Below are 23431 nucleotides of genomic sequence, written 5' to 3' on the forward strand. Positions count from 1 at the left end.
TGGAACCTGCCGAAGGGAATGGCCTCGTATGATGCCACCATCTTTCCCAGGACTCGCGTGCAGTGATGCACCGACACCTGTTTTGGTTTTAATAGGTCTCTGACCAGTGTCATGAGCTCCTGAGCCTTCTCCATCGGGAGATAAACCCTCTTCTGGTCTGTGTCCAGAATCATGCCCAGGAAGGGCAGACGAGTAGTAGGAATCAACTGCGACTTTGGAATATTTAGAATCCAGCCGTGCTGTTGTAACACTTCCTGAGAACGTGCTACGCTGATCAGCAACTGCTCTCTGGACCTCGCCTTTATGAGGAGATCGTCCAAGTATGGGATAATTGTGACCCCTTGCTTTCGCAGGAGCACCATCATTTCCGCCATTACCTTGGTAAAAATTTTCGGTGCCGTGGAGAGACCAAACGGCAACGTCTGGAATTGGTAATGACAATCCTGTACCATAAAATCTGAGGTACGCCTGATGAGGTGGATAAATGGGGACATGAAGGTATGCATCCTTTATGTCCAGAGACACCATAAAATCGCCCCCTTCCAGGCTTGCGATGACCGCTCTGAGCGATTCCATCTTGAACTTGAACCTTTTCAGGTATATGTTCAGGGATTTTAAATTCAATATGGGTCTGACCGAACCGTCCGGTTTCGGAACCACAAACATGGTCGAATAATAACCCTTTCCTTGTTGAAGGAGGGGAACCTTGACCACCACCTGCTGAAGATACAATTTGTGAATTGCAGCTAACACTATTTCCCTCTCTAAGGGGGAAGCTGGCAGAGCCGATTTGAGGTATCGGTGAGGGGGCATCTCTTCGAATTCCAGCTTGTATCCCTGAGACACAATCTCTATTACCCAGGGATCCACCTGGGAGTGAACCCACTTGTGGCTGAAATTTCGGAGAAGCGCCCCCACCGGGCCTAGCTCCGCCTGTGGAGCCCCAGCGTCATGCGGTGGATTTAGTAGAAGCCGGGGAGGACTTCTGTTCCAGGGAACTAGCTGTGTTGTGCAGCTTCTTTCCTCTACCCTTGCCTCTGGCAAGAAAGGACGCACTTCGGACTTTCTTGCCTTTTTGTGAACGAAAGGACTGCATTTGGTAATACGATGCTTTCTTAGGTTGTGAGGGAACATATGGCAAAAAATTTGACTTTCCAGCAGTAGCTGTGGAGACCAGGTCCGAGAGACCCTCCCCAAACAATTCCTCACCCTTGTAAGGTAAAACCTCCATGTGCCTTTTTGAGTCGGCAGCGCCTGTCCATTGCCGAGTCCACGGGACCCTTCTGGCAGAAATCGACATTGCATTTATTCTAGAGCCCAGTAGGCTAATGTCTCTTTGAGCATCTCTCATATATAGGACAGCGTCTTTTATATGCCCCAGGGTCATTAGTATAGTATCCTTGTCTAAGGTATCCAGATCCGCAGATAAGGAATCCGTCCATGTTGCTACAGCACTACACACCCAGGCCGACGCAATTGCCAGCCTTAGTAAGGTACCTGAATGTGTGTAAATGGACTTCAGGGTACCCTCTTGCTTTCTATCCGCAGCATCTTTTAGGGTGGCCGTATCCTGTGACGGCAGGGCTACCCTCTTGGATAAGCGTGTTAGAGCTTTGTCCACCCTAGGGGAGGATTCCCAGCGTAACCTGTCCGTTGGCGGGAAAGGATACGCCATAAGCATCCGTTTGGAAATCTGCAGTTTTTTATCTGGAGATTCCCAAGCCTTTTCACATAACTCATTTAGCTCATGTGAAGGGGGAAAGGTCACCTCCTGCCTTTTTCCCCCATACATATGAACCCTCTTGTCAGGGACTGGGGTTTCCTCTGTGATGTGCAACACCTCCTTCATTGCTATAATCATATAACGTATAGCTTTAGCCAATTTAGGCTGTAACTTTGCATCATCATAGCCGACACTGGAGTCAGACTCCGTGTCGGTATCTGTGTCAACAATTTGGGATAGTGGGCGCTTCCGAGACCCTGACGGCCTCTGCGACATAGGATCAGGCATGGGCTGAGACCCTGACTGTCCTAAGGTTTCAACTTTATCCAACCTTTTATCTAAGGAATTAACATTATCATTTAAAACCTTCCACATATCCATCCAATCAGGTGTCGGCGCCGTCGGCGGCGACCCCACATTCATTTGCTCCCGCTCGGCTTCCACATAGCCTTCCTCGTCAAACATGTCGACACAAGCGTACCGGCGCACCACACACATACAGGGGATGCTCTTTTTGAACACAGTTCCCCCACAAGGCCCTTTGGAGAGACAGAGAGAGAGTATGCCAGCACACACCCCAGCGCTATATGTCCCAGGAATCACACAGTAACTTAGTGTTAACCCAGTAGCTGCTGTATAAAAAGCTTTTTGCGCCTAATTTATGTGCCCCCCCCCTCTCTTTTTACCCTCTTCTACCGTGTTTCTGCAGGGGAGAGCCTGGGGAGCTTCCTCTCAGCGGAGCTGTGGAGAGAAAATGGCGCTGGTGAGTGTGGAGGAAGAAGCCCCGCCCCCTCAGCGGCGGGCTTCTGTCCCGCGTTTGTGTGTAAAATAATGGCGGGGGCTCATGCATATATACAGTGCCCAACTGTATATATCCTACTTTTTGCCAAGAGGTTCCTAATTGCTGCCCAGGGCGCCCCCCCCTGCGCCCTGCACCCTACAGTGACCGGAGTGTGTGGGTTTAATGTGGGAGCAATGGCGCACAGCTGCAGTGCTGTGCGCTACCTCAGTTTGAAGACTGGAGTCTTCTGCCGCCGATTTTGAAGTCTTCTTGCTTCTGTCACCGACTTCTGTCTTCCGGTTCTGCGAGGGGGACGGCGGCGCGGCTCCGGGATCGGACGACAAAGGGTGAGATCCTGTGTACGATCCCTCTGGAGCTAATGGTGTCCAGTAGCCTAAGAAGCAGGACCTATCTTCAGTGAGTAGGGCTGCTTCTCTCCCCTCAGTCCCACGCTGCAGAGAGTTTGTTGCCAGCAGATCACTCTGAAAATAAAAAAACCTAAACAAAATACTTTCTTATAGCAAGCTCAGAAGAGCTCACTAAGTAGCACCCAGCTCGTCCGGGCACAGATTCAAACTGAGGTCTGGAGGAGGGACATAGAGGGAGGAGCCAGAGCACACCAGTATCCAAATTCTTTCTTAAAGTGCCCTGTCTGCTGCGGAGCCCGTCTATTCCCCATGGTCCTTACGGAGTCCCCAGTATCCACTAGGACGTTAGAGAAAAAAAACCTAAAAACCTAACCTAGTTACAGGAAACTCAGGAGAGCTCCTGAAATGCACCCAGCTCCTCTGGGCACAGTATCAAACTGAGGTCTGGAGGAGGGGCATAGAGGGAGGAGCCAGTGCACACCCAGAGTCAAAGTCTTTCTTAAAGTGCCCATGTCTCCTGCGGAGCCCGTCTATCCCCATGGTCCTTACGGAGTCCCAGCATCCTCTAGGATGTTAGAGAAAAAGGTAATTTGTAGGGTGGTAAAAACAGTCTCTAACTGGGACTGCCCTCCACCCCCCAAAAATAAATAAATAAATAAATGTAAAGTCACGTTTTTACAGACGAAATATTGATCATGGTCAATCGAATTTCCCTTCTGCCCCTCATATCTGAACCGGCCCACAATAACATACTGCCTCACACAGTATCACCACACGCAATACCCGCTAGGCTACTGTGACCATTCTGATGATCTGTCATGTTACGTTCCTACTCAGATAAAACAAAGGACATTCTCGATGAGCAGAAGATCCAAACTGAATAGACTCGCTGACTGCCCACTCAAGCATACATAATATGGAATCCATTTTCCTGCACTTGTGTGCCAACACTGCAAAATCCAGCTTTACTACATACAAACACACCTGTTCCAGCTCCTGTAGTTCTCGTGAGAAACGTAGCGAGCATGCTCTTACATTGTACAAAACACCATGTATAGCAGTACAATAGTGTGCTCTTACACCTGCCACACCAATGCAACAGGCTTCTTGGTCAATTAACAAATATTTAAAAACACCAGACAGTAGGGTATGTGGTGTACATAGAGCATGGCACTGGTACAGGAGGCGGATAGTGTGCATTGGTACTTACTAAGGGTCTTCCTCATCTCTGATCTCCTCCCATGCTCCATATGGATTTGACTTTTTTGCCTTCTTTTTAATGGCAGGTTCTGGAGAAACATATTTTGCTTCCATGTCCTCTTCTTTATGGTCAGAATCAGATAAATGGTCACTATCTGAGTTGGTCTCCTTGTTACTCTATAACAGAACAGCAGCTTTAACGTTCACTGCCTGAAAATATACTACTACATTAATTCATCAGGTACATTAGGCATATCAGGTACAGAATGGACATCAGTTACATTAGGCATATCAAGTACAGAATGGACACGCTTTCCATCTCACGGCAAGTCTATCTCACTGCAAGTCCTACTCTATCACCCAAATTTCTGAGAACCTGGCAACTGCTATCATATCAAAGTTAAACTGAAAATGTGCTACCTGGTTTAAAGCACACCTGACAACTAATGTATGGCTTTTAAAAGGTCAGAAAGTCACCAACACAGCTCCTAAATTGCTACGAAGGAAGCAGCCGACACAGGTTTAAAGGAAAGCTGTGATGACAAATAGGTTAATTAAAAATTAACCCAAATATACACATCTGGGTGATAGAGTAGGACTTCTTTCTAGGAATGGCGAGTGCGGTGGATTTCTGTTTGTGAATGCCATAGATGGACACTGTATATCTATATCACAAGATTAGTTACCACCCCCTTTAAACCCTTGGTGGGAGGTGAACCTGAAGTAGGTAATTTGAATCCAAGAATGTCAGAATTGGCGTTTATGTTGGAGAGCTCTATGCTAAGGTCAGGTGGATTGTAATTTACATACTGTGTTTAATATATATATATATATATATATATATATATACACACACACATACATACAGGTTGAGTATCCCATATCCAAATATTCCGAAATACGGAATATTCCGAAATACGGACTTTTTTGAGGGAGAGTGAGATAGTGAAACCTTTGTTTTCTGATGGCTCAATGTACACAAACTTTGTTTAATACATAAAGTTATTAAAAATATTGTATTAAATGACCTTCAGGCTGTGTGTATAAGGTGTATATGAAACAAATGAATTGTGTGAATGTAGACACTTTGTTTAAATGCACAAAGTTATAAAAAATATTGGCTAAAATGACCTTCAGGCTGTGTGTATAAGGTGTATATGGAACATAAATGTATTCTGTGCTTAGACTTAGGTCCCATCACCATGATATCTCATTATGGTATGCAATTATTCCAAAATACGGAATAATCCCATATCCAAAATACCTCTGGTCCCAAGCATTTTGGATAAGGGATACTCATCCTCTATATATATTTATTACACCTTGCAATATAATGCCCCCAGACATGAAGATAACGTGTCTGAACGTGTTTACTCCTAGTATGAACTACGGAATCTGAAAAAACCCAAAACCTAGTTATTCTAAGATCCTAGCTTAAAAGACACATCTTAGTTTAACAATTAGGTGTCCTGACAAACAATCGGTCCCTGACACAACTAGTACTGTTGAAATGGAAACCCATTGCCAAGATTTGAGGACTAAACTCTCTTTGGCCAGTCTGGTGCCACCAATATCATCGGACTAACATCCTTTACATCTTCCTGAGAACAAGGAAGCATGGATATTGGTGTAAAAGGACTAGATGAAATTAAACAGAATCTATTAGAAGACTAATGGATCCCTGACTTTGCTCTTGGTCGTCTTATCTTAGAACAAAGGTATCAAAGTCTATCTCTGTATCATAATCAAACTGCTCCAGCTTCTGGATGTAGAGACAATTCCCCTGGAAGAATGGACTGACAACCCTCCTTCCCATCCTCTATTCCTAAAATTAAAATTGCAGATATTGTTGGAACATAAACCTCTGCTTAAGGAAGGACCTGAATAGAATCACTCATCACCAGGGACATCTGATGAATTATATGCATGCTACGTACTGTGGCGTTGTTGACCTGAATTCAAGCAGCCGTTCCCCGAATAGAATTGTGCTTTCTTCCAAGTTTTTAGAGCCGCTCTTAGTTCTGTTATATTTATTGGAAGTCTAGTTTTCTACCAACAGCATCTGTTTTGCCTGGTGAACTAACCAGACCCAATCCTGCTTAACTTCAAAGATGACAAATTCGTAGAGGAATCAGGGAAATTAAACATATTAAAAATGACTAATTTGCCAATCCCGACCGTATGCACTAGAGTTTATTCAAGTATAGTCTTATTATGTGCTTTTGGGCGTGTCAGAAGTAATGGGCACCTGATCGGACCAACTCTTGAATTGTCTTGACAGGTGCCCAAAAAAATAGGAATTTAATACCTACCGGTAATTCCTTTCTCGTACTACGGAGCAATTAAATTGTTTCTCTAACGTCCTAGTGGATACTGAGGAATAGTATATTACCATGGGTATAGATCGGTTACACTGGAGCCTGGCACTTTGAGAAATCAATAGTGTGTGCTGGTTCCTCCCCTCTAAGCCCCTCCTAGCAGACTCAGTCTAGGAAACTGTGCCCGAGGAGATGGACATACTTTGAGAGAAGGATATAACACATAAAGCGGTGAGGTAACGAACCAACACACAAACAATAAGATAGCAGAGCTAACCAGAACAGATGAAAGCAACACTAACTATAGAAGGATAGCAATGCTAACCAAACATGGAACAGGGAAACAACAGCAAACCCAGGAAAGCAGGAAAACGAAGCACAGAGGCGGGCGCCCAGTAACCACTATGGACTACGAGAAAAGGAATTACCTGTAGGTATTAAATTCTTATTTTCTCTAACGTCCTAGTGGATACTGGGGAATAGTATATTACCATGGGGACATCCCAAAGCTCCCAGAATGTGTGGGAGAGTTCTGAGACCCCTGCAAAACCGCCTGACCAAACTGAAGGTCATCCTTGGCTAAGGTGTAGAACCTGTAGAACTTAACGAACGTGTTCACACCAGACAAAGTAGCTGCACGGCACAACTGCAAGGCCGAGACCCCCAGGGCTGCCGCCCAGGAAGAACCCACCGGCCTTGTGGAGTGCGCCTCAACAGAACTCGGCAACGGCAAAGCCGCCGAAGTATAGGCTTGTTGGATAGTCAATCTTAGCCAACGAGCAATGGACTGCTTGGAGGCCGACGACCAATTTTCACAGCATCATAAAGGATGAAAAGAGAGTCAGCCTTCCTGTGACGAGCAGTCCTTTTGACGTAAATTCTCAAAGCCCTCACAACGTCCAGGGACTTTGGAGCAACAGAAGTGTCGGATAATGCAGGAACCACAATAGGTTGATTCACATGAAAAGCAGACACCACTTTCGGCTAAAACTGTGGGCGAGTTCTGAGCTCGCCCTATCCTCACGGAACACCAAGTACGGGCTCTTACAAGACAAGGCCCCCTGTTCCGACACTCGTTGAGCCGAAGCTAAGGCCAGTAACATAACAGTCCTTGTTAGGTATTTTAAGTCAACCCTATGTAAGAGTTCAAACCAATGTGATTGGAGAAAGGTCAATACCACATTGAGGCCCCACGGAGCAGTGGGAGGAACAAAGGGTGGTTGAATGTGCAACACCCCCTTTAGAAAGATCTGTACTTCAGAAAGTACAGCCCGTTGTTTCTGGAAGAAGATAGAGACGAAATCTGAACCTTGATGGAACTTAACTGAAGGCCTTTATCCAATCCTGCTTGCAGGAACAGTAGAAAATGGCCCAAACGAAACTCCACAGGAGAACATTTTTGACCCTCACACCAAGAAACATACTTCTTCCAAATACGGTGGCAATGTTTGGAGGTAACCACCTTATGGGCCTGAACCATAGTGGAAACCACCTTGGATGGAAGACCCTTCCTGGTCAAGATCTCCCTCTCAACTTCCAGGCCGTCAAACGTAGCCGCGGTAAGTCTGGATAGACGAACGGTCCTTGTTGAAGAAGGTCCTTGAGAAGTGGCAGAGGCCAGGGATCCTCCAACGACAGGGTCAGGAGGTCCGCAAACCAGGCCCGTTGAGGTCAATCCGGAGCAATGAGAATTGCCTGAACTCTTTCCTTCTCGAGTCTTTTGAGAACTCTTGAGATTAGAGGAATTGGAGGAAACAGGTAAACGAACTGGTAAGTCCATGGCGTCATCAGAGCGTCTACCACCACTGCCTGCGGGCCCCTCATTCTGGAGCAGTAATGACAGAGTTTCTGGTTGAGATGAGAAGCCATCAGGTCCATCTGTGGACAACCCCACCGGTGAAAGAGTTGTTGAGACACCTGAAGGTGGGGGCCCCATTACCCCAGATGGAGGTCATGCCTGCTGAGGAAGTCCGCTTCAAAGTTGTCCACCCCTGGAATGTAAACAGCTGAGATGGCCCTTGTGTTGGTTCCCACCCACAGGCGTATTCGTGATACCTCTCACACTGCGGCCCTGCTTCTTGCTCCTCCCTGATGGTTGATGTACGCTACTGCCATGGCGTTGTCCGACTGCACCTGGATGGCCTGATTCAGAAGGAGGGATGAGGCCTGTATTAAAGCATTGTAAATTGGCCTGAGTTCCAGGATGTTGATTGGAAGAACAGATTCCTGAATCGGCCATGTCCCCTGGAACTGCGCTCCTTGAGTCACAGCCCCCCAACCCCGGAGGCTGGCATCTGTTGTCAACAGCATCCATGACTGTGTGGGAGTCCACCACCAGATGGGGGACTTGTAGCCACCATAGCAGGGATATTCGTGCTTTCGGCGACAGGGTTATATGCTGATGCATGTGCAGGTGAGATCCTGCCCAGTTGTCCAACAAATCCAGTTGAAAAGGTTGCGCATGGAACCTGCCGTACCGTATCGCCTCGTAGGAAGCCACCATCTTGCCCAGCAAGTGAATGCACAGATGAATTGAGACCACGCGAGGTTTCAGCCCCGAACGGAACCACAGACTGAATAGTCAAAACCTTGTCCATGGGAAGGTAAACCTTCTGAGACACCGTATCCAGGATCATCCCAGGAACTGAATTCTCTGAGATGGTTCCAAGTGAGATTTCTGGAAATTGAGTATCCAACCGTGATCCATATGCAAACAAGTAGTCAAGTCGATACTGTGCAGCAGCTGTTCCCTGGACACCGCTTTTATCAGGAGATCATCCAGGTACAGAATTATTTGGACACCCCTCATACGCAGTTGTAGCATCATCTCTGCCATGACCTTTGTGAATACCCTTGGGGCTGTGGAGAGACCAAAGGGTAAGGCCTGAAACTGGAAATGCTGGTCCAGAATCGTGAACCTGAGGAACGCTTGGTGAGGAGGCCAAATTGGGATATGTAGGTATACGTCCTTTATATTCAGGGACACCAGAAACTCCCCCTCCTCTAGATTCGCTATCACTACTCTTAGAGATTCCATCTTGAATTTGAACACCCGAAGATACGGGTTCAGGGATTTGAGGTTCAAGATCGGTCGTACAGAGCCGTTCGACTTCGGAACCACAAAGAGACTTGAGTAAAACCCCTTTGTGTGCAGCTGAGAATGCACTGGAATAGTAACTCCTGTAGAAAGCAGCTTTTGCACTGCCTGCTGTAAGGAAACCCTTGCTTCCTGTGAAGCTGGTAAGCCTGACCTGAAGAATCTGAGAGGAGGCAGTTCCTGGAATTCCAGCCGGTATCCTTGGGATATGAGGTCCCAAGGAGCCCGACAGGACTCTGCCCATATGTGGGCGAAGTGTGGAAGGCAAGCCCCTACCTGAAAGTTGCCTTGCTGCTGGGGCCAACCGTCACGCGGAGGGCTTCGTGGAAGAAGATCCTGAGGACTCGTCCGCAGGTCCAGCAGCTGCTGGTTTATGGGACTTACCACTAGTTCCTCTAGCAGCACTGGAGGCACCTCTGGCTTTGACTGCATCTGAATCTGGCCACCCGAAAGGACTGCAGGGAGGGTCCAGGGTAGGTACGCCTGGCAGGTGGCGGGGCAGACGGAAGATACATAGATTTACCTGCAGTTGCCTGAGATATCCACTTGTTCAGCTCTTCCCCAAACAAGGCATCACCTGTAAAAGGAAGGTTCTTAGAATCAGCATCTGCATACCATTGTTGCAGCCACAGAGCTTTACGAGCCGATACTGCAACAGCAGTGGTGCAGCCGTTAATGATACTAAGGGGGTAATTCAGATCTGGTCGCACGCTAGCTTTTTCGCTGCGATCAAGTCAGAACTACGCATGCGTATGCACCGCAATGCGCAGGCGCGTCGTTCGGGTACAAAGTGGATCGCTGCTGTACGATGCGTTTTACAAAGAAACCATTCGCAAAAGCCGATCACAAGGAGATTGACAGGAAGAGGGCATTTGCGGGTGTCAACTGACCGTTTTCAGGGAGTGGTTGGAAATACGCAGACGTGTCCAAGCATTTGCAGGGCGGGTGTCGGATGTCAATTCTGGCCCTGGACAGGCTAAAGTGATCGCAGCTGCTGAGTAAGTCCTGGGCTACTGAGAAACTGCAAAAGATCTTTTTGTACCGTTCGACTGCACATGCGTTCGCACACTTGCACAGCTGAAATACACTCCCCTGTAGGCGGCGACTATCTGATCGCAGCACTGCAAAAAACTGATAGCGAGCGATCAGGTCTGAATTAGGCCCTAAGTTCCTTAACAGCCTCACTCAAGGGCCCTCATTCCGAGTTGTTCGCTCGCTAGCCGCTTTTCGCAGCAGTGCACACGCTAAGCCGCCGCCCTATGGGAGTGAATCTTAGCTTAGCAGAATTGCGAACGAAAGATTCGCAAAATAGCGAATAGAAATTTCTTAGCAGTTTCTGAGTAGCTCGAGACTTACTCTGCCACTGCGATCAGTTCAGTCAGTTTAGTTCCTGGTTTGACGTCACAAACACACCCAGCGTTCGCCCAGGCACTCCCCCGTTTCTCCACCCACTCCAGCGTTTTTCCCAGAAACGGCAGCGTTTTCACACACACCCATAAAACGGCCAGTTTCCGCCCAGAAACACAGACTTCCTGTCAATCACACTCCGATCACCAGAACAAAGAAAAATCCTCGTAATGCCGTGAGTAAAATACCAAACTTCTTAGCAAATTTACTTGACGCAGCCGCAGTGCGAACATTGCGCATGCGCAGTTAGCGGAAAATCGCACCGATGCAAAGGAAAATAACGAGCGAACAACTCGGAATCAGGGCCAAAGTTTGCAGCATCTTGGATGTGTTGGAGTAGTCTGATGTAGTGTAAGCAGCCCCTTCAGAATCTCATCAGACCATTTTACCATGGCTCTAGAAATCCAGCCGCATATTATGGTAGGTCGTTGGGCTACACCCGCTGCAGAGTATATTGATTTAAGAGTGGTTTCAATCTTGCGATCAGCTGGGTCTTTAAGAGAAACAGACTTATCTACTGCCGGCGGGGTTTCCCCAGACTTTCCTATCCTCTACAGGGAAAGGGAATGAATTTAACACCCGTTTGGGGGTAATAAACTTTTTGTCAGGATTTATCCATGCTGCCTTAGCCAGGGAATCTAATTCTTTAGAAATCGGGATGGTTGCAGAGGACTTCAGTATCACATTAAGAAACAATTCCTCTGTCTGTTCTTCCTCCATATCAGGGATATTGAGCACCTCTCTAATGGGACAGATGAGGGCCTCAACACCTGGGGACAGGGAATGATCCTCATCCACCCCAGCCTCTCCATCATCAAACTCTGGTAGTTCATAAACAGAGTCAGATTGTAATAATCGAGGAAGAGTGCGTTTGTGAGAGACCAACAGGGAGGGCTGAAGAGCCGGTCTGTGGTCTGCAGCAGCAACCATAAACGTGTCCATAGTTTGTTTCAGGGTCTGTCTTTCTTGTTTAGCCGTAGCTATCTCTGAATTAATACTGGAAATCATAGTTTTAAATGAGTCCATCCACTCAGGTTCCTGCACATTACTTACCTTTGAAGGAATTGAGCATTGGGTACACATGAGGGACCCCTGTGAGGAAGGTGTAAACCTAGCCTTGCATAAAGTACACACACACTTATTTGCAAACATGTTGAGCAAAAAAACACACAGTTAGTATGATAACACAGTGCAGTATTAGTGAGATATGCACACTTATCCCAGACTACCCTGAATGGAGTGACACAGAGAGGACTGGAACCAGCACACAGCAGCACAGACCGAGCAGCGCCCCACTTGGTGTCTTCAATTTGTAATTTTCTACACAGTCGTATAACCACTGGTTATGTGCTCCCCACTTCACTCTAACCCCCTGGTAACCAGTTACAGTGGTGATTCAGTGGGTCCTGTGGAGGAGCAGACTTCGCATGCAGCCTGTATGAGCAGCAGCAGGAAATGGCGCCATTTAGCCTCTGGTCCCGCTCTCCGGTCTGTCTTTCTCCATTAACTATGTAAAACAAGTGTACGCAACCCCCGTTTACCATGCTGCCAGTCTAGGTACTCAGTGGGCACCGTGGCCTGGACCCGGGTGATCACTGTCTCTTTATGCTGCCAATTTGCAAAGGGGACACGCTTACCGGGTCCCCGGTGTATCACTCACCGCACCGCGTCTGTTCCGCCATCTGTTAAGGGGTGGTGGCATGCTACTGGCGTGGGCTCACAACATGGGGATGTGAGAAACAGTGCCACAGGAGCTCAGTGTCCTGTTAGCTGGGATTACGAACCATTAACTCTATAGGAAGTTGGTTCGGTCCACCCCTTAAGTCTGACTACGCAGGCAGACTATAAGAAACTTCTAAAGAAAACTCTCTGGAGAGCAACAGAAAGCACCCGGCTCCTTGGGCACATTTTCTAAACTGAGTCTGCTAGGATGGGCATAGAGGGGAGGAGCCAGCACACACTATTGATTTCTTAAGGTACCAGGCTCCAGTGGACCCGATCTATACCCAATGGTAATATACTATTCCCCAGTATCCACTAGGACGTTAGAGAAACAATTGAATTGCCCCGTAGCATTTTACAATATAGGCAGTATAAAATAATGACATAATGGGCTTTGGGCCCTGACACTGTGCTAAATTAGTGTAATCATCTTCCTCTATTTTATTTAATGGAAAAAATGTTTTTGGTTTTAGCACAAACAAAAAGCAGTGGAAAAAAAAACAAAACTTGTCTTTAACACAATTTATATCTTTGAAATTTTTTTCTTGTACAACATATGGTAAACAAACACCGTGCATATGGTAAACATACACTGTGTCAACATAGGTGGTTTTAAAACAAAGAATTGTTTGTTAATATTAGCTTAACCACTTAACTGGCAATTATTTTTTCAAAAAAAGACATTAAAAAATAAGAATTTACTCACCGGTAATTCTATTTCTCGTAGTCCGTAGTGGATGCTGGGAACTCCGTAAGGACCATGGGGAATAGCGGGCTCCGCAGGAGACTGGGCACTCTAAAAGAAAGATTAGGTACTATCTGGTGTGCACTGGCTCCTCCCTCTATGCCCCTCCTCCAGACCTCAGTTAGGGAAACTGTGCCCGGAAGAGCTGACACAATAAGGAAAGGATTTGGAATCCCGGTTAAGACTCATACCAGCCACACCAATCACACCGTACAACTCGTGATACTATACCCAGTTAACAGTATGAATAACAACTGAGCCTCACGAAAAGATGGCTCATAACAATAACCCTTTAGTTAGGCAATAACTATATACAAGTATTGCAGACAATCCGCACTTGGGATGGGCGCCCAGCATCCACTACGGACTACGAGAAATAGAATTACCGGTGAGTAAATTCTTATTTTCTCTGACGTCCTAGTGGATGCTGGGAACTCCGTAAGGACCATGGGGATTATACCAAAGCTCCCAAACGGGCGGGAGAGTGCGGATGACTCTGCAGCACCGAATGAGCAAACTCAAGGTCCTCCTCAGCCAGGGTATCAAACTTGTAGAATTTTGCAAAAGTGTTTGAACCCGACCAAGTAGCAGCTCGGCAAAGTTGTAAAGCCGAGACCCCTCGGGCAGCCGCCCAAGAAGAGCCCACCTTCCTCGTGGAATGGGCTTTTACCGATTTAGGATGCGGCAGTCCAGCCGCAGAAAGTGCAAGTTGAATCGTGCTATAGATCCAGCGAGCAATAGTCTGCTTTGAAGCAGGAGCACCCAGCTTGTTGGGTGCATACAGGATAAATAGCGAGTCAGTTTTCCTGACTCTAGCCATCCTGGAAACATAGATTTTCAGGGCCCTGACTACGTCCAGCAACTTGGAATCCTCCAAGTCCAGAGTAGCCGCAGGCACCACAATAGGTTGGTTCAAATGAAACGCTGATACCACCTTAGGAAGAAATTGGGAACGAGTCCTCAATTCCGCCCTATCCATATGAAAAATCAGATAAGGGCTTTTACAGGACAAAGCCGCCAATTCTGATACACGCCTGGCCGAAGCCAAGGCCAACAGCATGACCACTTTCCGCGTGAAATATTTTTGCTCCACGGTTTTAAGTGGCTCAACCAATGCGACTTTAGGAAATCCAACACCACGTTGAGATTCCAAGGTGCCACTGGAGGCACAAAAGGGGGCTGAATATGCAGCACTCCTTTAACAAAAGTCTGAACTTCAGGCAGTGAAGCCAGTTCGTTTTGGAAGAAAATCGACAGAGCCAAAATCTGGACCTTAATGGAACCCAATTTGAGGCCCATAGTCACCCCCTGACTGTAGGAAGTGCAGAAATCGACCCAGCTGAAATTCCTCCGTTGGGGCCTTCCAGGCCTCACACCAAGCAACATATTTTCGCCATATGCGGTGATAATGTTTTGCGCTCACATCCTTCCTAGCTTTAATCAGCGTAGGAATGACTTCCTCCGGAATGCCCTTTTCCTTTAGGATCCGGTGTTCAACCGCCATGCCGTCAAACGCAGCCGCGGTAAGTCTTGGAACAGACAGGGCCCCTGCAGTAGCAGGTCCTGTCTGTGCGGCAGAGGCCAAGGGTCCTCTGAGATCATTTCTTGAAGTTCTGGGTACCAAGCTCTTCTTGGCCAATCCGGAACAATGAGTATAGTTCTTACTCCTCTCCTTCTTATTATTCTCAGTACCTTGGGTATGAGAGGAAGAGGAGGGAACACATAAACCAACTGGTACACCCACGGTGTCACTAGAGCGTCCACAGCTATCGCCTGAGGGTCCCTTGACCTGGCGCAATATCTTTTTAGCTTTTTGTTGAGGCGGGATGCCATCATGTCCACCTGTGGCCGTTCCCAACGGTTCACAATCAGCTGGAAGACTTCTGGATGAAGTCCCCACTCTGAATGAACACTGCTGACAGTGCTATCACGTGATTCTCCGCCATCAAAGAATCCTTGTGGCTTCTGCCATTGCCACCCTGCTTCTTGTGCCGCCCTGGCGGTTTATATGGGCGACCGCTGTGATGTTGTCTGACTGAATCAGAACCGGTTGGTTTTGAAGCAGGGGTTCTGCTTGACTCAGGGCGTTGTAAATGTCCCTTAGTTCCAGAATATTTAAGTGTAGGGAAGTTTCCTGACTTGACCATTGTCCTTGGAAGTTTCTTCCCTGGGTGACTGCCCCCCAACCTCGGAGGCTTGCATCCGTGGTCACCAGGACCCAGTCCTGTATGCCGAATCTGCGGCCTTCGAGCAGATGCGCACTCTGCAGCCACCACAGCAGAGACACCCTGGCCCTCGGGGACAGGGTGATTAACCGATGCATCTGGAGATGCGATCCGGACCACTAGTCCAACAGATCCCACTGGAAGATCCTTGCATGGAATCTGCCGAAGGGACTTGCTTCGTAATAAGCTACCATCTTTTCCAGGACTCGCGTGCAGTGATGCACCAACACCTGCTTTGGTTTCAGGAGAACCCTGACCAGAGATGATAATTCCTGGGCCTTCTCCTCCGGGAGAAATATCTTCTTCTGTTCTGTGTCCAGAATCATGCCCAAGAACAGCAGATGCGTCGCAGGAATCAGCTGCGACTTTGGGATATTCAGAATCCAGCCGTGCTGATGCAGCACTTCCTGAGATAGTGCCACGCCGACTAGCAACTGCTCTTTGGACCTCGCCTTTATAAGGAGATCGTCCAAGTACGGAATAATCATGACTCCCTTCTTTCGGAGGAGCATCATCATTTCGGCCATTACCTTTGTAAATACCCACGGTGCCGTGGACAGACCAGACGGCAACGTCTGGAATTGGTAATGACAGTCCTGTACCACCCCCTTGAGGTACTTTGAACTTGAACTTTTTTATATAAATGTTCAAGGATTTTAAATTTAGAATGGGTCTCACCGAACAGTCTGGTTTCGGTACCACAACATTGTGGAATAGTAACCCCGTCCCTGTTGAAGGAGGGGTACCTTGATTATCACCTGCTGAAGATACAGCTTGTGAATTGCCGCCAGTACTACCTCCCTTTCTCTGAGGGCAGCAGGCAAGGCTGATTTGAGGTAACGGCGAGGGGGAGTCGCCTCGAACTCCAGCTTGTATCCCTGTGATACTACTTGCAGAACCCAGGGATCCATCTGTGAGCGAGCCCACTGGTCGCTGAAGTTCCGGAGACGCGCCCCCACCGCACCTGGCTCAGCCTGTGGAGCCCCAGCGTCATGCGGTGGACTTAGAGGAAGCGGGGGAAGATTTTTGATCTTGGGAACTGGCTGTCTGGTGCAGCCTTTTTCCTTCTTCCTTTGCCTCTGGCAGAAAGGAAGCGCCTTTGACCCGCTTGCTTTTCTGAGGCCGAAAGGACTGTACCTAATAATACGGTGCTTTCTTAGGCTGTGAGGGAACCTGAGGTAAAAATTTTGACTTCCCAGCTGTTGCTGTGGATACGAGGTCCGAGAGACCATCCCCACACAATTCCTCACCCTTATAAGGCAGAATCTTCACGTGCCTTTTAGAATCAGCATCACCTGTCCACTGCCGGGTCCATAATACCCTCCTGGCAGAAATGGACATTGCATTAATTCTGGATGCCAGCCGGCAAATATCCCTCTGTGCATCCCTCATATAAAAGACGACGTCTTTAATATGCGCTATGGTTAGCAAAATAGTATCCCTGTCGAGGGTAACACTATTATCTGACAGGGTATCAGACCACGCTGCAGCAGCACTACACCTCCATGCTGAGGCAATTGCAGGTCTCAGTATAGTACCTGGGTGGGTATATACAGACTTCAGGATTTCCTCCTGCTTTCTATCAGCAAGCTCCTTCAAGGTGGCCGTATCCTGAGACGGCCGTGCCACCTTTTTTGACAAACGTGTGAGCGCCTTATCCACCCTAGGGGATATCTCCCAACGTGACCTATCCTCTGGCGGGAAAGGGTACGCCATCAGTAACTTTTTAGAAATTACCAGTTTCTTATCGGGGGAAACCCACGCTTCTTCACACACTTCATTCAATTCATCTGATGGGGGAACAAAACACTGGCTGCTTTTTCTCCCCAAACATAAAACCCCTTTTTAGTGGTACTTGGGTTAATGTCAGAAATGTGTAACACATTTTTCATTGCCGAAATCATGCAACGGATGCCCCTAGTGGATTGTGTATATGTCTCAACCTCGTCGACACTGGAGTCAAACTCCGTGTCGACATCTGTGTCTGCCATCTGAGGTAGCGGCCGTTTTTGAGCCCCTGATGGCCTTTGAGACGCCTGCGCAGGCGCGGGCTGAGAAGCCGGCTGTCCCATGGCTGTTACGTCATCCAGCCTTTTATGTAAGGAGTTGACACGGTCGGTTAATACCTTCCACATATCCACCCACTCTGGTGTCGGCCCCGCAGGGGGTGACATCACATTTATCGGCACCTGCTCCGCCTCCACATAAGCCTCCTCATCAAACAAGTCGACACAGCCGTACCGACACACCGCACACACACAGAGAATGCTCTGACTGAGGACAGGACCCCACAAAGTCCTTTGGGGAGACGGAGAGAGAGTATGCCACCACACACCACAGCGCTATTTAATCAGGGATTTACACTAATAGAAAGTGATTTATCCCTATAGCTGCTTTTTATATACAGTTTGCGCCTATATTTAAGTGCCCCCCCTCTCTTTTTAACCCTTTGAGCCTGGAAACTGCAGGGGAGAGCCTGGGGAGCTGTCTTCCAGCTGCACTGTGAAGAGAAAATGGCGACAGTGTGCTGAGGGAGATAGCCCCGCCCCTTTTTCGGCGGGCTTCTCCCGCTCTTATAATTGTATTATGGCAGGGGATTTTTACACATATATAGCTTATTAGGCTATATTATGTGTTGTTTGCCAAAGTTAAGGTACTCTAATTGCAGCCCAGGGCGCCCCCCCCATCAGTGACCGGAGTATGTGGTGTGCATAGGGAGCAATGGCGCACAGCTGCAGTGCTGTGCGCTACCTTAATGAAGACCGAAGTCTTCAGCCGCCGATTTCCAGGACGTTCTTCTTGCTTCTGGCTCTGTAAGGGGGACGGCGGCGCGGCTCCGGGACCAGACGACCGAGGCTGGGCCTGTGTTCGATCCCTCTGGAGCTAATGGTGTCCAGTAGCCTAAGAAGCCCAAGCTAGCTGCAAGCAGGTAGGTTCGCTTCTTCTCCCCTTAGTCCCTCGTAGCAGTGAGTCTGTTGCCAGCAGATCTCACTGAAAATAAAAAAACCTAACAAATACTTTCTTTTCTAGGAGCTCAGGAGAGCCCCTAGTGTGCAACCAGCTCGGGCCGGGCACAGATTCTAACTGAGGTCTGAAGGAGGGGCATAGAGGGAGGAGCCAGTGCACACCAGATAGTACCTAATCTTTCTTTTAGAGTGCCCAGTCTCCTGCGGAGCCCGCTATTCCCCATGGTCCTTACGGAGTTCCCAGCATCCACTAGGACGTCAGAGAAAATAAGAATTTACTCACCGGTAATTCTATTTCTCGTAGTCCGTAGTGGATGCTGGGAACTCCGTAAGGACCATGGGGAATAGCGGCTCCGCAGGAGACTGGGCACTCTAAAAGAAAGCTTTAGGACTACCTGGTGTGCACTGGCTCCTCCCACTATGACCCTCCTCCAGACCTCAGTTAGGATACTGTGCCCGGAAGAGCTGACACAATAAGGAAGGATTTTGAATCCCGGGTAAGACTCATACCAGCCACACCAATCACACCGTATAACTCGTGATATTATACCCAGTTAACAGTATGAAATATAACTGAGCCTCACTAACAGATGGCTCATAACAATAACCCTTTAGTTAGGCAATAACTATATACAAGTATTGCAGACAATCCGCACTTGGGATGGGCGCCCAGCATCCACTACAGACTACGAGAAATAGATTTACCGGTGAGTAAAATCTTATTTTCTCTGACGTCCTAGTGGATGCTGGGAACTCCGTAAGGACCATGGGGATTATACCAAAGCTCCCAAACGGGCGGGAGAGTGCGGATGACTCTGCAGCACCGAATGAGCAAACTCAAGGTCCTCCTCAGCCAGGGTATCAAACTTGCAGACTTTTTCAAAATTGTTTGAACCCGACCAAGTAACAGCTCGGCAAAGTTGTAAAGCCGAGACCCCTCGGTCAGCCGCCCAAGAAGAGCCCACTTTCCTCGTGGAATGGGCTTTTACAGATTTAGGGTGCGGCAGTCCAGCCGCAGAATGTGCAAGTTGAATCGTGCTACAGATCCAGCGAGCAATAGTCTGCTTAGAAGCAGGAGCACCCAGCTTGTTGGGTGCATACAGGATAAATAGCGAGTCAGTTTTCCTGACTCCAGCCGTCCTGGAAACATCTATTTTCAGGGCCCTGACTACGTCCAGTAACTTGGAGTCCTCCAAGTCCCACGTAGCCGCAGGCACCACAATAAGTTGGTTCACATGAAAAGCTGATACCACCTTAGGAAGGAATTGGGAACGAGTCCTCAATTCCGCCCTATCCATATGAAAATCAGATAAGGGCTTTTGCATGACAAAACCGCCATTTCTGATACACGCCTGGCCGACGCCAAGGCCAACCGCATGACCACTTTTCACGTGAGGTTTTTTAGCTCTACGGATTTAAGTGGCTCAACCCAATGCGACTTCAGGAAATCCAACACCACGTTGAGATCCAGCGGTGCCACTAGAGGCACAAACGGGGGCTGAATATGCAGCACTCCCTTAACAAAAGTCTGAACTTTAGGCAGTGAAGCCAGTTCCTTTTGGAAGAAAATGTACAGAGCCGAAATCTGGACCTTAACGTAACCCAATTTTAGGCCCGTAGTCACTCCTGACTGTAGGAAGTGCAGAAATCGACCCAGTTGAAATTCCTCCGTTGGGGCCTTCCTGGCCTCACACCAAGCAACATATTTTTGCCATATGCGGTGATAATGTTTTGCGATCACATCTTTCCTAGCCTTAATCAGCGTAGGAATGACTTCCTCCGGAATGCCTTTTTCCTTTAGGATCCGGTGTTCAACCGCCATGCCGTCAAACACAGCCGTGGTAAGTCTTGGAACAGGCAGGGCCCCTGCTGCAGCAGGTCCTGTCTGAGCGGCAGAGGCCATGGGTCCTCTGAGATCATTTCTTGAAGTTCTGGGTACCAGGCTCTTCTTGGCCAATCCGGAACCACGAGTATAGTTCTTACTCCTCTCCTTCTTAGTATTCTCAATACCTTGGGTATGAGAGGCAAAGGAAGGAACACATACACCAACTGGTACACCCACGGTGTTACCAGAGTGTCCACAGTTATCGCCTGAGGGTCCCTTGACCTGGCGCAATATCTTTTTAGCTTTTTGTTGAGGCGTGACGCCATCACGTCACCTGTGGCCTTTCTCAACGGTGTACAATCATTTTGAAGACTTCTGGATGAAGTCCCCACTCTCCCGGGTGGAGGTCGTGCCTGCTGAGAAAGTCTGCTTCCCAGTTGTCCACTCCGGGAATGAACACTGCTAACAGTGCTAACACATGATTTTCCGCCCATCGGAAAATCCTTGTGGCTTCTGCCATCACCATCCTGCTTCTTGTGCCGCCCTGCTGGTTTACATGGGCGACCGCCGTGATGTTGTCTGACTGGATCAGCACCGGCTGGTGTTGAAGCAGGGGTCTAGCCTGACTTAGGGCATTGTGAATGGCCCTTAGTCCCAGAATATTTATGTGAAAGGAAGTCTCCTGACTTGACCATAGCCCTTGGAAGTTTCTTCCCTGTGTGACTGCCCCCCAGCCTCGAAGGCTGGCATCCGTGGTCACCAGGACCCAGTCCTGTATGCCGAATCTGCGGCCCTCTAGAAGATGAGCACTCTGCAGCCACCACAACAGCGACACCCAGGCCCTTGGAGACAGGGTTATCAGCCGATGCATCTGAAGATGCGACCCGGACCTCTTGTCCAACAGATCCCACTGGAAGATCCTTGCCTGGAACCTGCCGAATGGAATTTCTTCGTAAGAAGCTACCATCTTTCCCAGGACTCGCGTGCATTGATGCACCGACACCTGTATTTGCATTAGGAGGTCTCTGACTAGAGATGACAACTCCTTGGCCTTCTCCTCCGGGAGAAACCCTTTTTTCTTGTTCTGTGTCCAGAACCATACCCAGGAACAGTAGACGCGTCGTAGGAACCAGCTGCGACTTTGGACTATTCAGAATCCAGCCGTGCTGTTGTAGCACTTCCCGAGATAGTGCTACTCCGACGAACAACTGCTCCCTGGACCTCGCCTTTATAAGGAGATCGTCCAAGTACGGGATAATTAAAACTCCCTTTTTTCGAAGGAGTATCATCATTTCGGCCATTACCTTGGTAAATACCCTCGGTGCCGTGGACAGACCAACGGCAACGTCTGGAATCGGTAATGACAGTCCTGTACCACAATTTTGAGGTACTCCTGGTGAGGAGGGTAAATGGGGACATGCAGGTAAGCATCCTTGATGTCCAGTGATACCATGTAATCCCCTTCGTCCAGGCTTGTAATAACCGCCCTGATCGATTCCATTTTGAACTTGAACCTTCGTATATAAGTGTTCAAGGATTTCAATTTTAGAATGGGTCTCACCGAACCGCCTGGTTTCGGTACCACAAACATTGTGGAATAGTAACCCCGGCCTTGTTGAAGGAGGGGTACCTTGATTATCACCTGCTGGAAGTACAGCTTGTGAATTGCCGCCAGTACTACCTCTCCTCGAGGGCAGCAGGCAAGGCTGATTTGAGGTAACGGCGAGGGGGAGTCGCCTCGAACTCCAGCTTGTATCCCTGTGATACTACTTGCAGAACCCAGGGATCCACTTGTGAGCGAGCCCACTGGTCGCTGAAGTTCCCAAGACGCGCCCCCACCGCACCTGGCTCCACCTGTGGAGCCCCAGCGTCATGCGGTGGACTCAGATGAAGCAGGGGAAGATTTTTGATCCTGGGAACTGGCTGTCTGGTGCAGCTTTTTCCCTCTTCCCTTGTCTCTGTGCAGAAAGGAAGCGCCTTTAACCCGCTCGCTTTTCTGAAGCCGAAAGGACTGTACCTGATAATACGGTGCTTTCTTAGGCTGTAAGGAACCTGAGGTAAAAAAAATTCTTCCCAGCTGTTGCTGTGGATACGAGGTCCCAGAGACCATCCCCAAACAATTCCTCACCCTCATAAGGCAGAATCTCCATGTGCCTTTTAAAGTCAGCATCACCTGTCCACTGCCGGGTCCCTAATACCCTCCTGGCAGAATGGACATTGCATTAACTTTTGGATGCCAGCCGGCAAATATCCCTCTATGCATCCCTCATATATAAGACGACGTCTTTAATATGCTCTATGGTTAGCAAAATAGTATCCCTGTATAGGGTATCAATATTATCTGACAGGGTATCAGACCACGCTGCAGCAGCACTATCCATGCTGAGGCAATTGCAGGTCTCCGTATAGTACTTGAGTGTGTATATACAGACTTCAGGATAGCCTTCTGCTTTTTAACAGCAGGCTCCTTCAAAGTGGCCGTATCCTAAGACGGCAGTGCCACCTTTTTTTGACAAACGCGTGAGCGCCTTATCCACCCTAGGGGATATCTCCCAACGTGACCTATCCTCTGGCGGGAAAGGGTACGCCATCAGTAACTTTTTAGAAATTACCAGTTTCTTATCGGGGGAACCCACGCTTCATTCACTCATCTGATGGGGGAACAAAACACTGGCTGCTTTTTCTCCCCAAACATAAAACCCCTTTTTTGTGGTATTTGGGTTAATGTCAGAAATGTGTAACACATTTTTCATTGCCGAGTGCAACGGATGTTCCTAGTGGATTGTGTATATGTCTCAACCTCGTCGACACTGGAGTCCGACTCCGTGTCGACATCTGTATCTGCCATCTGAGGTAGCGGGCGTTTTTGAGCCCCTGATGGCCTTTGAGAGGCCGGCTGTCCCATAGCTGTTACGTCATCCAGCCTTTTATGTAAGGAGTTGACACTGTCGGTTAATACCTTCCACTTATCCATCCACTCTGGTGTCGGCCCCACAGGGGGCGACATCACATTTATCGGCATCTGCTCCGCCTCCACGTATCCTCAAACATGTC

At 48.4% G+C, this 23431-nt stretch overlaps 1 protein-coding gene across 4 annotated transcripts in view; it reads right to left on the bottom strand.

Moving 5' to 3' along the window:
• Window positions 1-23431, bottom strand: part of WBP4 (WW domain binding protein 4) — an 80001-nt gene that overhangs the window by 4311 nt on the left and 52259 nt on the right. For 3 of the 4 annotated variants that reach the window (XM_063952885.1, XM_063952883.1, XM_063952884.1), the window contains one exon: window positions 4083-4249. In XM_063952885.1, the coding sequence (XP_063808955.1) occupies window positions 4083-4249 (167 nt within the window). Of the gene's footprint in view, window positions 1-4082; window positions 4283-23431 lie in introns of those variants that run through there. The other variant, XM_063952886.1, reaches the window with a different exon arrangement.

This window comes from Pseudophryne corroboree, chromosome 2 (genome assembly GCF_028390025.1).
Source record: "Pseudophryne corroboree isolate aPseCor3 chromosome 2, aPseCor3.hap2, whole genome shotgun sequence".
Classification (NCBI taxonomy): Eukaryota; Metazoa; Chordata; class Amphibia; order Anura; family Myobatrachidae; genus Pseudophryne; species Pseudophryne corroboree.